Source organism: Delphinapterus leucas, chromosome 11, assembly GCF_059928025.1.
Source record: "Delphinapterus leucas isolate spDelLeu-1000000601 "Yukka" chromosome 11, BTC_Dleu_Yukka2, whole genome shotgun sequence".
Taxonomy (NCBI): Eukaryota; Metazoa; Chordata; class Mammalia; order Artiodactyla; family Monodontidae; genus Delphinapterus; species Delphinapterus leucas.
In genome coordinates this window covers 35,684,974-35,697,760 of record NC_143139.1, presented here as the reverse complement: position 1 = coordinate 35,697,760, position 12,787 = coordinate 35,684,974, and the positions used below count along the sequence as shown (strand labels likewise).

Below are 12,787 nucleotides of genomic sequence, written 5' to 3'. Positions count from 1 at the left end.
AAGCAATTAAGAAAATGGTAATAGGAGCATACATATGATAATTACCTTAAATGTAAATGGATTAAATCCTCCAACTAAAAGATATAGACTGGCTGAATGCATACAAAAACAAGATGCATATATATGCTGTCTAGAAGAGACACACTTCAGACCTAGGGACATATACAGATGGAAAGTGAGGGGATGGAAAAAGATATTCCATGCAAATGGAAATCAAAAGAAAGCTGGAGGAGCAATACTCATATCAGACAAAATAGACTTTAAAATAAAGACTATTACAAGAGACAAAGAAGGTCACTATGTAATGATCAAGGGATCAATCCAAGAAGATATAACAATTGTTAATATTTATGCACCCAATATAGGAGCATCTCAATACATAAGACTAATACTAACAAGCATAAAAGGGGAAATTGACAGTAACACAGTCATAGCAGGGGACTTTAACACCCCACTTTCACCAATGGACAGATCATCCAAAATGAAAATAAATAAGGAAACACAAGCTTTAAATGACACATTAAACAAGATGGATTTGATTGATATTTATAGGACATTCCATCCAAAAACAACAGAATACACTTTCTTCTCAAGTGCTCATGGAACACTCTCCAGGATAGACCATATCTTGGGTCACAAATCAAGCCTTGGTAAATTTAAGAAAATTGAAATCGTATCAAGTATCTTTTCCAACCACAACACTATGAGACTAAATATCAATTACAGGAAAGAAACTAAAAAATACAAACACATGGAGGCTAAACAATATGCTACTAAATAACCAAGAGCTCACTGAAGAAATCAAAGAGGAAATCAAAAAATACCTAGAAACAAATGACAATGAAAACACGATGACCCAAAACCTATGGGATGCAACAAAAGCAGTTCTAAGAGGGAAGTTTATAGCAATACAATCCTACTTCAGGAAACAAGAAAAATCTCAAATGAACAAACTAACCTTACACCTAAAGCAATTAAAGAAAGAAGAACAAAAAAACCCCAAAGTTAGCAGAAGGAATGAAATCCTAAAGATCAGATCAGAAATAAATGAAAAAGAAATGAAGAAAAAAATACCAAAGATCAATAAAACTAAAAGCTGGTTCTTTGAGAAGATAAACAAAATTGATAAACCATTAGCCAGACTCATCAAGAAAAAAAAAGGAGAAGACTCAAATCAGCAGAATTAGAAATGAAAAAGAAGTAACAGCTGACACTGCAGAAATACAAAGGATCATGAGAGATTACTAGAAGCAACTATATGCCAATAAAATGCACAACCTGGAAGAAATGGACAAATTCGTAGCAAAGCACAACCTTCCGAAACTGAACCAGGAAGAAATAGAAAATATAAACAGACCAATCACAAGCACTGAAATTGAGACTGTGATTAAAAATCTTCCAAAAAACAAAAGCACAGGACCAGATGGATTCACAGGTGAATTCTGTCAAACATTTAGAGAAGAGTTAACACCTATCCTTCTCAAACTCTTCAAAATATAGCAGAGGGAGGAACACTCCCAGACTCATTCTATGAGGCTACCATCACCCTGAGACCAAAACCAGACAAAGATGTCACAACAAAGAAAACTATAGGCCAATATCTCTGATGAGCTTAGATGCAAAAATCCTCAACAAAATGCTAACAAACAGAATCCAACAGCACATTAAAAGGATCATATACCATGATTAAATGGGGTTTATCCCAGAGATGCAAGGATTCTTCAATGTATGCAAATCAGTCAATGTGATACACCATATTAACAAATTGAACGATAAAAATCATATGATAATCTCAATAAATGCAGAAGAGGCTTTTGACAAAATTCAACACCCATTTATGATAACCCTCCAGAAAGTAGGCATAGAGAGAACCTACCTCAACATAATTAAGGCCATATATGACAAACACACAGCCAACATTGTTCTCAATGGTGAAAAACTGAAACCATTTCCTCTAAGATCAGGAACAAGACAAGGTTGCCCACTTTCATCAGTATTATTCAACATAGTTTTGGAAGTTTTAGCCACTGCAATCAGAGAAGAAGAAGAAATAAAAGGAATCCAAATGGGAAAAGAAGGAGTAAACCTGTCACTGTTTGTAGATGACATGATACTATACATAGAGAATCCTCAAGATGCTACCAGAAAACTACGAGAGCTAATCAATGAATGTGGGAGAGTAGCAGGGTACAAAATTAAAGCACAGAAATCTCTTGCATTCCTATACACTAATGATGAAAAATCTGAAAGAAATTAAGGAAACACTCCCATTTACCATTGCAACAAAAAGAATAAAATATCTAGGAATAAACCTACCTAGGGAGAGAAAAGACCTGTATACAGAAAACTATAACTCGCTGATGGAAGGAATTAAAGATGATACAAACAGATGGAGAGATATACCATGTTCTTGGATTGGAAGAATCAACATTGTGAAAATGACTATACTACCCAAAGCAATCCACAGATTCAGTGCAATCCTTATCAAACTACCAAGGCATTTTTCACTGAACTAGAACAAAAAATTATACAATTTGTATGGAAACACAAAAGGCCCCGAATAGCCAAAGCAATCTTGAGAAAGAAAAATGGAGCTGGAGGAATCAGGCTCCTGGACTTCAGACTATAGTACAAAGCTATAGTAATCAAGACAGTGTGGTACTAGCACAAAAACAGAAATATAGATCAATGGAACAGCGTAGAAAGCCCAGAGATAAACCCACACACATATAGTCACTTTATCTTTGATAAAGGAGGCAAAAGTATACAATGGAGAAAAGATCACCTCTTCAATAAGTCATGCTGGGGAAACTGGACAGCTACATGTAAAAGAGTGAAATTAGAACACTTCCTAACACCATACACAAAAGTAAATTCAAAATGGATTAAAGACCTAAATGTAAGGCCAGACACGATAAAACTCTTAGAGGAAAACATAGGCAGAACACTCTATGACATAAATCACAGCCAAGATCCTTTTTGACCCACCTGCTAGAGAAATGGAAATAAAAACAAAAATAAACAAATGGGATTTAATGAAACGTAAAAGCTTTTGCATAGCAAAGGAAATCATAAACAACATGAAAAGACACCCCTCAGAATGGTAGAAAATATTTGCAAATGAAGCAACCGACAAAGGATTAATCTCCAAAATATACAAGCAGCTCAACATCAAAAAAACAAGCAACCCAATCCAAAAATGGGCAAAAGACGTAAATAGACACTTCTCCAAAGAAGATATACAGATTGCCAACAAACACATGAAAAGCTGCTTAACATCACAAGTCATTAGGGAAATGCAAAGCAAAACTACATTGAGGTATCACCTCACACTGTCAGAATGGCCATCATCAAAAAGTCTACAAACAATTCTGGAAAGGGTGTGGAAAAAAGGGAACCCTCTTGTACTGTTGGTGGGAATGTAAATTGATACAGCCACTATGGAGAACAGCATGGAGGTTCCTTAAAAAACTAAAAATAGAACTACCATATGACCCAGCAATCCCACTACTGGCACATACCATGAGAAAACCGTAATTCAGAAAGAGTCATGTACCACAATGTTCATTGCATCACTATTTACAATAGCCAGGACATGGAAGTAACCTAAGTGTCCATCAACAGATGAATGGATAAAGAAGATGTGGCACATATATACAGTGGAATATTATTCAACCATAAAAAGAAACGAAATTGAGTTATTTGTAGTGAGGTGGATGGACCTAGAGTCTGTCATACAGAGTGAAGTAAGTCAGAAAGAGAAAAACAAATACTGTATATTAACACATATATATGGAATCTAAAGAAAATAAAAATATTCTGATGAACCTAGGGGCAGGACAGGAATAAAGACACAGACATAGAGAATGGACTTGAAGACATGCAGAGGGGGAAGAGTAAGCTGGGACGAAGTGAGAGAGTAACATTGACATACATACACTACCAAATGTAAAATAGATAGCTAGTGGGAAGCAACCGCAAAGCACAGGAAGATCAGCTCCGTGCTTTGTGAACACCTAGAGGGGTGGGATAGGGAGGGTGGGAGGGAGACGCAAGGGGGAGGGGATATGGGGATATACGTATACATATAGCTGATTCAGTTTGTTATACAGCAGAAACTAACGCAACATTGTACAGCAATTATACTCCAATAAAGATGTTTAAAAAAAAAAGAAAGAACACTAGAAAAAATAAATAAAATAAAATAAAACAGCGTAGAGATGCCACAAGTGTTCTTAATAAACATTGGTGTCTCATTAGTGATAAATCTGAAATGAATTTCTTATTTTCTTATTTATGATGTTCACTGTATTGGCAGCAAATAATAATGAAATGGTGGATTTAGGCTTTCAATTAAGAATATTACATAAATAATCATGATACCAAGGAACAGTTAATAAGACTTACAGCTGCCCGGTAAGCTTTTTAATTTAAGGCATTTCCTAGATTTTCTTTTCTTCTTCTTTTTTTAATAGGAAGAACGATTTTATGCCCAAGCATTTAAGTTTTTTTCCATTTGTACGAAAGAAGGAAAATAAACTGTTGAAGTAATTTTGTATTATTTTGTATTTCAGTTCGCATAGCCAAAATTATGGTTTACACTAAAAATTTTAATAAGAGATGAAATCAGCGGCCCTCATCATTGTTTCACAATATTGACTTCACTCTTTCTAAAAGGTGTAGGATTAGAGCAACACATCCTTAGCTAGCAAGTGAAATACCATTTTGACTGTTAACATGAGTCACTTGTTTAAAATTGATTTAGTTTCTCTTGTTAACCTTTTAGATTTATGATTGGCTTGTGGCAGTGTGGAAACAATCATTCATCTAGTGCCCTTCTCACATATAATAGTTTAATAGGGTATTTAAGCACAATCCTTACAGTGGGGAAAAATTTAAAGGCAGTGGTAAAAGTTCTCCTCTCCCCCAAAGCAGTGTAAGGAAAATCTTTGATAGTATATCCATAAGGTTCTTTTCAAAATAACATACTTCATAAAATGAGATGGAAAGTTGTAGAAGTTATGCAGAGAATGACCTTAAGGAAAAGACTACATGAAAATGTATAGGAGTCTTAATTTTGTAGAATAGCTAATTGAATTAATGAGATAATGATTTCGTTTTATCTTTGAGTACCCAACTTGAATTTGACCTTTCAAGAATTTTATGCATTAAAAGACAAAGTTTAAATTTGGAGCAGCATTATAAAAATATGAGTGAGGAAATGTTCTTCTGGGATAAATTGCTCTCCCTTTTTCTTGGGAGGTGAACTTAGATTCTGCGTTTTGAGATCATTTTACTATCTTCCCTTTCTCATTAAAACTTAAAAGAACATAGAATACTCTCCAAATTTGAATTTAGGATTTTGTTGAAGGCAGCAGGGAAAGGACCTTATTTTTATTACTGTAGGTTCGTCCTATGAGTGACACTGTCAAAGGTGGCAGTGCTCTGATGGGTCTTCTTACCACCTGACCTGGATGTTTCCTGCTCTCAGCTGGAGCAGTGAGTGGGCTTGGGGAACTGATCAAGACCTATGGAAATCCATAAAAGGCTGCCTGAGAGCTTCTTTTATAAGGATTTATCTTTAGAACTCTAAGATTTTCAGAGGGATGCAGCATTTTGTGCTAACAGAGAAAGAAGCCTAATTATTGTGGTGAAAACATAATTGTGTATGTGTGATAAGTTGAACATAGGTTTCGACTTCTCAATAGTGAAGGGAGATAAATGACACTTGGTCAACCAGGAAGAAAGTTTAAAGGAGTCAGAGACTCGAAGACAATAGATTCTCTATTCAGCAGTTCCACAGTGGCAGTGAAAGTATTCGAGGGTCGTTCCTGGAATGGGGTTCCCTTTCTCCCCAAATGTTCATAAGTAGTAGTAGTAGCCTACCCTGGGGTAGACAGAGGCCCATCTACTGCTGTGTTTCTCTATTGCTCTTCGCTGCCCCCCACCCCGTACTGTATCATTCACACACAGCACACCTCTGTTCAAAATGCCCTTCACAAGGCTCACTGCACACAGGGATTCCCAGGGGGGTGTGGTACATGGGGGCTATCTCAGGATGCAGGGAATTAGGCCTTTGTAAACTTTTCTATACTAGGTCATTCTGCCATTTTAATGACTCTCCCTACCTCCCGACCTCTTTCCCGGCACATTGGTAATTTTCACAATCTTTGGTATAATTTTAAAGAGCATTGATTGACCTCACTCTGCTTGGGTGTATGACCTCAATTGCACAACTTATCTTTCCAGAGCCTCAGTTTCTTCCTGTGGAAAATGGGGGTGATAATATGTACCTCTGGGGATTGTGGTAAAGATTTCATGCCATGCTGCCTGTCGTTGCCACATACATCAGCGCATGTTGAGCCCCAAATATATATGGAAGCCACATTATAAAATAATAATAATGATATTCGCAAATTAGCAGAGCCTATAGCACCTTGAATTGGCGGCCCTGGATTTTAAAGTGTCTTTTCTACTGCATGCCTTAAACTCTGTCCCTTTTCATTGTTATTTTTATATTATTTATTTATCTTTGTCACCTGTAAGTTTCCATATAAATCAGACTTTTGTCATGAATTTAGGAATAATCAGAGGTGTTTGTTGCTTATAACTTTTCAGTAGCTTGTGAGAGATTTTTGAATTACCAACAAGTTCTTGAAGTCACTATGTTTGTTTCGCAGGTGTAATTGAGCCCATATTCCTAGATTTAGAAGGTAGGAAGATGGTATAGGTTCATCAGTAGTTTATGGGTAGATCCAGAGACAGTCCACAAAAGACTCATGGGGGAGAAAAGGAGAGGAGCATCAGCGGTAGAAGTAGCATCTTGTCACATGCTTCTTGTAGGAAACTGAGCAACCTCCGTTTATGAAAACAAGCGCAATTTGTGTGTTGAGAGCAATGCGAAGAGAAACCAGGCAACTAGCAAAGAAAGGAAAAATGGAATATTCTTTATCTTTGCCATGGTTTTCGCTTGTTTAGTGGTTGTATTCGTGTTTGTTGTAGGGCACCGAATCCCAAAGACCAGACCCAGGAGTTAACCCTCTGACCCTCAAAACCACTCCAGCTCTGTCTTTCAGAGATTGAGGTCTGCTTTGTGTGCACGACCCTTCAACGTTAGCTTTTACCATGTTGGTGAGAATAATTTATCTGTAGATCCCCTTGATGGGACTCTTCTTTCTCTTCACTTAAACATAACTCAATAGGAAAACCTGTAGGTTCCTATTAAAAGTCGTAGGGGCATTTAAATGTGTTACCCCATTGTTTTATGTAAACATGTAGATCTTGGTGAAGAAGGGGTGAAAATGAGTAAAATCATGATCCCTATTTATAAAACCTCGGCTTAGAAAAAAATGTAGGCAGATTTTTTTTTTTAACTAGCTTTATTGGTCCAAAAATTTGTTTGTATTTCTATACAGATTTAAAAAGTTGTATTATAAAATAGATAACCCACAAGGACCTACTGTATAGCACAGGGAACTATATATACTCAGTAGTTTGTAATAACCTATAAGGGAAAAGAATCTGAAAAAGGCTATATATATAACTGAATCACTGTGCTGTACACCTGAAACTAACACAACATTGTAAATCAACTATACTTCAATAAGAACAAAATAAAATTATTTAAAAAAGTAAAAAGTTGTATTAGCTCAAAAAGTATTGGCCTTTCTAAAATACTAAGTTGGTCAAGTCCTTGAAAGGCTTTCCTCTGTGGCAAATTATCCCTTAGATTTGTTTCAGTCACCCCTGGCCCTAATCTACCTCCTAGCTAATGTCCTGTGTTCTTCCCGCTCATCTCCTGCAGTCTGGAAGTTCCAAGCTGTGTGAGATCCCTAGATTTACCACGTTTCACACTTGTCCTCACCCCACTCACGCGTCTGCAAATGTCAGTCCCTCTCTCTGCCCGCCTTTGTCAAGATGGCCAGCAAGAGGAATTGCTAGTCTTCTGGCAGCTCTTCTCTCTCAGGACTCACTCTGTTGGCCTCCAAGACTAAGTGGCTTCTTATCTGGTGCTTAAAAGCTTCCTATGTGGTGGTCTGCGGGTGTTTATCTCACTTGTACCTTGGCTGTCTCTGTTCTTCTCGGACCTCTCCTTATCAACTGTGAGCATCTGTGAAGGATGGAGTGGATTCATTTTCAGTTGTCACTCAGGGACGACTCAGTCACTTGGCCAGATTACTCCCCCAAAGGTTACTACAACGTTTGCTTGTTTTCCTTAGAAAACTGAGCCAGACTTAAAATGTAGAGTGGAGGTGAATTATTTGTCCATAACTCTACAACAGTAGCCTATCTGAGTGGGTTTTTTTTTTTGCCTTTCAGTCTTTTTTCTCTGCATTTTTACTTAGTTGTGAGCATAGTATGTATCTTAAATATCATACATATTATAATGGTTTTTTGTTTGTTCGTTTGTTTGTTTTGCTGCTGCCTCATCTTCCTAGTCATCATCGTTAGTGGTTCTTTACAGTTTCACCTAGTAGATATAGCATAATGTGCTTATGCATTTCTTTAACTTTGGATATTTAAGTTTCTTTCCTAATTTTTAGTACATATGGCTTTAATAATGGTAGATTGTATACAGTTACAAATTAAGAATTCCAGATCAAAATAGGAAGTGAGAAGGGGATGCTGGAATCTGAGGACACTGTTACCAGGTTGGATAGGAGATGCTATATGGTTCAGGCTCACAGACTGACCCAGGACAGGGAGCAGAAGCCCATAGACACAGACAGGAGCCCTGGCTATGTTTATAAATGTTTCTTTCTTCCCATTCTTGACCCATCAAGAAACAGTGTGGGGAAGCATAGAAAGGAGCCAAGAATTTGGATTTAGAAGGTCTTGCTACCACTGAGATCTGTGTCCTTTGTGCTGCTTTGGAACTTAACTGCTCTGAACACTTCTTCGTCTGTACAGAGGATGTCTGTGGCATATGATTCGTATAAGAATAAAATGAAATTCAACAGGGGCAAGTGAAATAGATTTGAGGGATCCTTATTGTGGGCTAGGCACTGGAAATGTTTTGTGCTATTTCATCAAATCCTTAAAGAAACTCCATAAAACAAACTGAAAGAGTAACTCACTCCAAGTGCTGAGATCCAAACCCAGTTCTTCCATCCTCCAGAGACTTTTGTTCTGAGGCTTCCTAGAGAGACACCGTCTCAACAGATGAATCTGTGATCTGAAATAGTGCAGAAGGACCAATTCTATGATCTCTCTACAAAGGATAGTTCAGAGAAGAAAAGTATTTAGAAAGATAGGAACATATTGAGATGTTTGTACTATTTTTATTACTGACAAATATTGCATAAAACGATTCAAATCTCTAAGAAATAGTGAATCCAGGTGCCAAAGCCTGACTTCCAGCTATTACCTCGGTGTGAGAGAGGCAAAAATAATTGGTTCTGTAGATGGAGAATTAACCAAGTTCCCATGAGAGGATGAATGGGAAGGGCATCAGTAAAAGTAGACTTTTGTAAAGAACTGGGCTTGATTACATCCCAGGGGCTCTGGCATTTCTACGGAGATGCAGGTGTTACAGACCTGGAAGAAAGAGGGAGAGGCCAGTAGTTCTGGGAATGTCAGGATGAATCAGAATGAGGCACAACCCAGAGCTGAGAGACTAGCTGGGAGATGTTTACAATCTTTTAAACAAATAGGAAGGGAAGCTATTATATTACAGAGGTAAAATTGATGAGATTTATCCACTTATTGACATTTTTCTTCTAAAATACAAGTCAGATTGTGTCAGTCCACTGTAGGGTTAAGAGCATTTGTTTTGGAATCAGTATTCCTGGGTTTGAAGCCCTAGCCATGTGACCTTGGACAAAGTTCCGTAAGCTACCTAAGCTTCTTTTTATTCATCTGTGAAATGGGAAGAATAATAGTAGCATTCATGGCATAGGTAGGTTGGGAGGATTAAATGAAATAATGCATGTCAGTGACTTAACATAGTAAGTATGAGTACAGAGGAAGTGCTCAGTGTAGGTTTATTATTATCATGTCACACCCTGCTTAAACATATTCTATTGGTCTTCACTAACTATTGGGTAATGTTCCAAACCCTTGTAGTCCTCTATGGTCTGGCTCGATTCCACTCCATAATCTCTGTGCCAGAGGTCTAGATGTCTTCAAGAGCCTGTCAGATAAGAAGCAAGTTAGGGCTTCCCTGGTGGCGCAGTAGTTGGGAGTCCACCTGCCGATGCAGGGGACACGGGTTCGTGCCCCGGTCCGGGAGGATCCCACATGCCGCGGAGCGGCTGGGCCCGTGAGCCATGGCCACTAAGCCTGCGCGTCCGGAGCCTGTGCTCCGCAGTGGGAGAGGCCACAACAGTGAGAGGCCCATCTACTGCAAAAAAAAAAAAAAAAAAAGCAAGTTAGTGAGGCTATGGCAAACTGGGGACCACATGCTCCATCTAAAGAGGGCACCTGCCACTCACTATGGTAGATCTCTGCTTTATGGGAAGGTGAGCTTAGTGTGGTTACCTTTGAAGAGATGTTAGAAACCTGGACTTCATATGAAACCTCCCAGTTATTAAATGTGAACAACTAAATCAGAATTTTTAATCAACACCCTAAACAAAGCCTGTCTGCAGGCTGGATACGGTTGCCAGCTTGCACCCTCTGTTTCATGCCCTTCCAAGGCCTTGCAGACTGCTTACTTTTCCTTGGAGAGACTTTATTCCTTTGTGCTTTAGTGCTTTGAGACGCTAGTCACTCTGCCTGGATTGGCCTTGGTTCTTTCTCTCTGGAACTGAATTGTCCTTTTAGACTTGACTCAACCTAACTATTTTCTCGAGCTCATCACTTCCTTTTTTGTGATGCCAGAGCATTGTAGGGATCATTCTATTTCAGTACTTAAGACATGCATTTGCTTTTTTATTTAGAAATAATTATCAAGCACCCAAATGCATACCAGATACAGTCGTAAACTGGAGTCCCTGCTCCTCTGGTGCCTGTATTCTGAAGTGACGTTCATGTATTGGTCCTCCCATGAGAAGGTGAACTCCTTGAGGGTGGGGACCATGTGCCGTTTGTCTGGTTTCCTCAGTAGATACCCAGTGTATTAGTGTCCTCTTGCTGCTGTAACAAATGTCCACAAACCTCATGTCTTAATACAAGCTTATTATCGTACAGTTATAGAGGTCAGAAGCCTGAAATGGGTCTCACTGAACTAAAATCAGTGTGTCAGCAGGACTACATTTCTTCTGGAGGCTCTAGGGGAGAATCTGTTTCCTCACCTTTCCAGTTTCTAGTGCATTTCTTGGTTCATGGCCCCTTCCTCCATCTTCAAAGGAAGAAGTGTAGCATCTTCAAAACTATCACTATGACTTCCTTTCTTGGTCTCCCTCTTCCACTTATAAGGACCCTTGTGATTACATTGGGCCTACGTGGATACTCCAGGATACTCTCCTAACCTCAAGTTCAGCTGATTAGCAACTGTAATTCCATTTGCAACCTTAATTACCCCTTGCCATATAATGCAATATGTTCACAGGCTCTGGGGATTAGGACATGGGCATCTTTGGAAAGGACATTATTCCTCCTACCACAGCTTGGAAGCTGAATAAATGAATAGTGAATGATGAATGAAACTCACAGAGGGTGGGAACCAGTGTTGTGCTAGCTGCAGAAAGGCAGAAAAAGTAGTAAATGTCTCTTCCCTGAAGGAGTTGATATCAACTGAATCAGGGAGGGGGTGATCGGAGGTCTTCCAAACCTTCCTTCTCAGTTTAAACATCTCTGACTCTTGCAAGCTTTCCCTGACATCCCAGATGAAGATTAAGCCCATCGTTTTGTGCTCCAGTGCACCCTCTTCTTAGGAATACTTCATCACACTTGTGATGCTGGTTCAATAAATGCCTCCCACTTGATTTTATAGGTAATGAGTACGATAAAACATATGTCTTATTTCTCAATGTGTAGTATTGAGAGGAGTGCCTGGCATATGGTAAGTGTTCAACAGTTTGAGACAATGAATGAATGAATAAATAAATGAAGAATTAGAGGAAAATTAAGTATTTAAACCACCTACTAGTTCTGCATTGGAGCTTTGTAACCTGGGACCATGGACTTTCTGACATGGCATGCAAAATTGGGAAGGCAAGCATATGTACTTTTTTTTCCCAATGGGGAGCAAAGAGCATTTATCAGATTCTCAGTGGAGTCCATGACCAAAAAAAGGTTAAGAAGCTCTCTAAATGTGCAGAGTTCAGAGATGAGATAATTTGGTCATGGTACAGAGAAGGAGGATATTGTCATGGAAAAGACGGATGGAATTCTCCCTACAGCTAATGGGGCTTTTTGTATCTTTTCTCCCCTCTAGGAGAAGAGAGTGTGCTGCCTCTTCTGACACAGGAATCTAATTCCAAAGCTCGGAGGGGTATTTTAAGAAGAGCTGTCTTTTCTGAGGATCAGAGAAAGGCCCTGGAGAAAATGTTTCAGAAGCAGAAATATATCAGCAAAACAGACCGAAAGAAACTTGCCGTCAACTTGGGACTAAAGGAATCACAGGTACTAATGAGCAGGAAGATATCTACTGCTCCTGATTTCTGAAGGAATCCAATGATATCCATTCATTTGGTAACTATTTGTTGTAGTAGGCATAGCACTGGACCCTGAAGCATTATTGAAATGACTTGCATAATTTTTTAGTGGGTGGAAATATATGTCACAATTCCTATTTGGAAATCGGTCCCTTTGCTGAAGAGGTCTAGGTTTTCGCCTGATTAATTCTTCCCAAATGAAGAGAAAAGCGAAGGCTTGTGGCATTTACATCATTACATTGTTTGCT

The 12,787-nt window shown here is 38.6% G+C and overlaps 1 protein-coding gene across 1 annotated transcript in view; it reads left to right on the top strand.

Moving 5' to 3' along the window:
- Positions 1-12,787, top strand: part of DBX2 (developing brain homeobox 2) — a 38,599-nt gene that overhangs the window by 19,916 nt on the left and 5,896 nt on the right. The window contains exon 3 of the mRNA XM_022572399.2: positions 12,320-12,507. Within this exon, the coding sequence (XP_022428107.2) occupies positions 12,320-12,507 (188 nt within the window). The remainder of the gene's footprint in view (positions 1-12,319; positions 12,508-12,787) is intronic.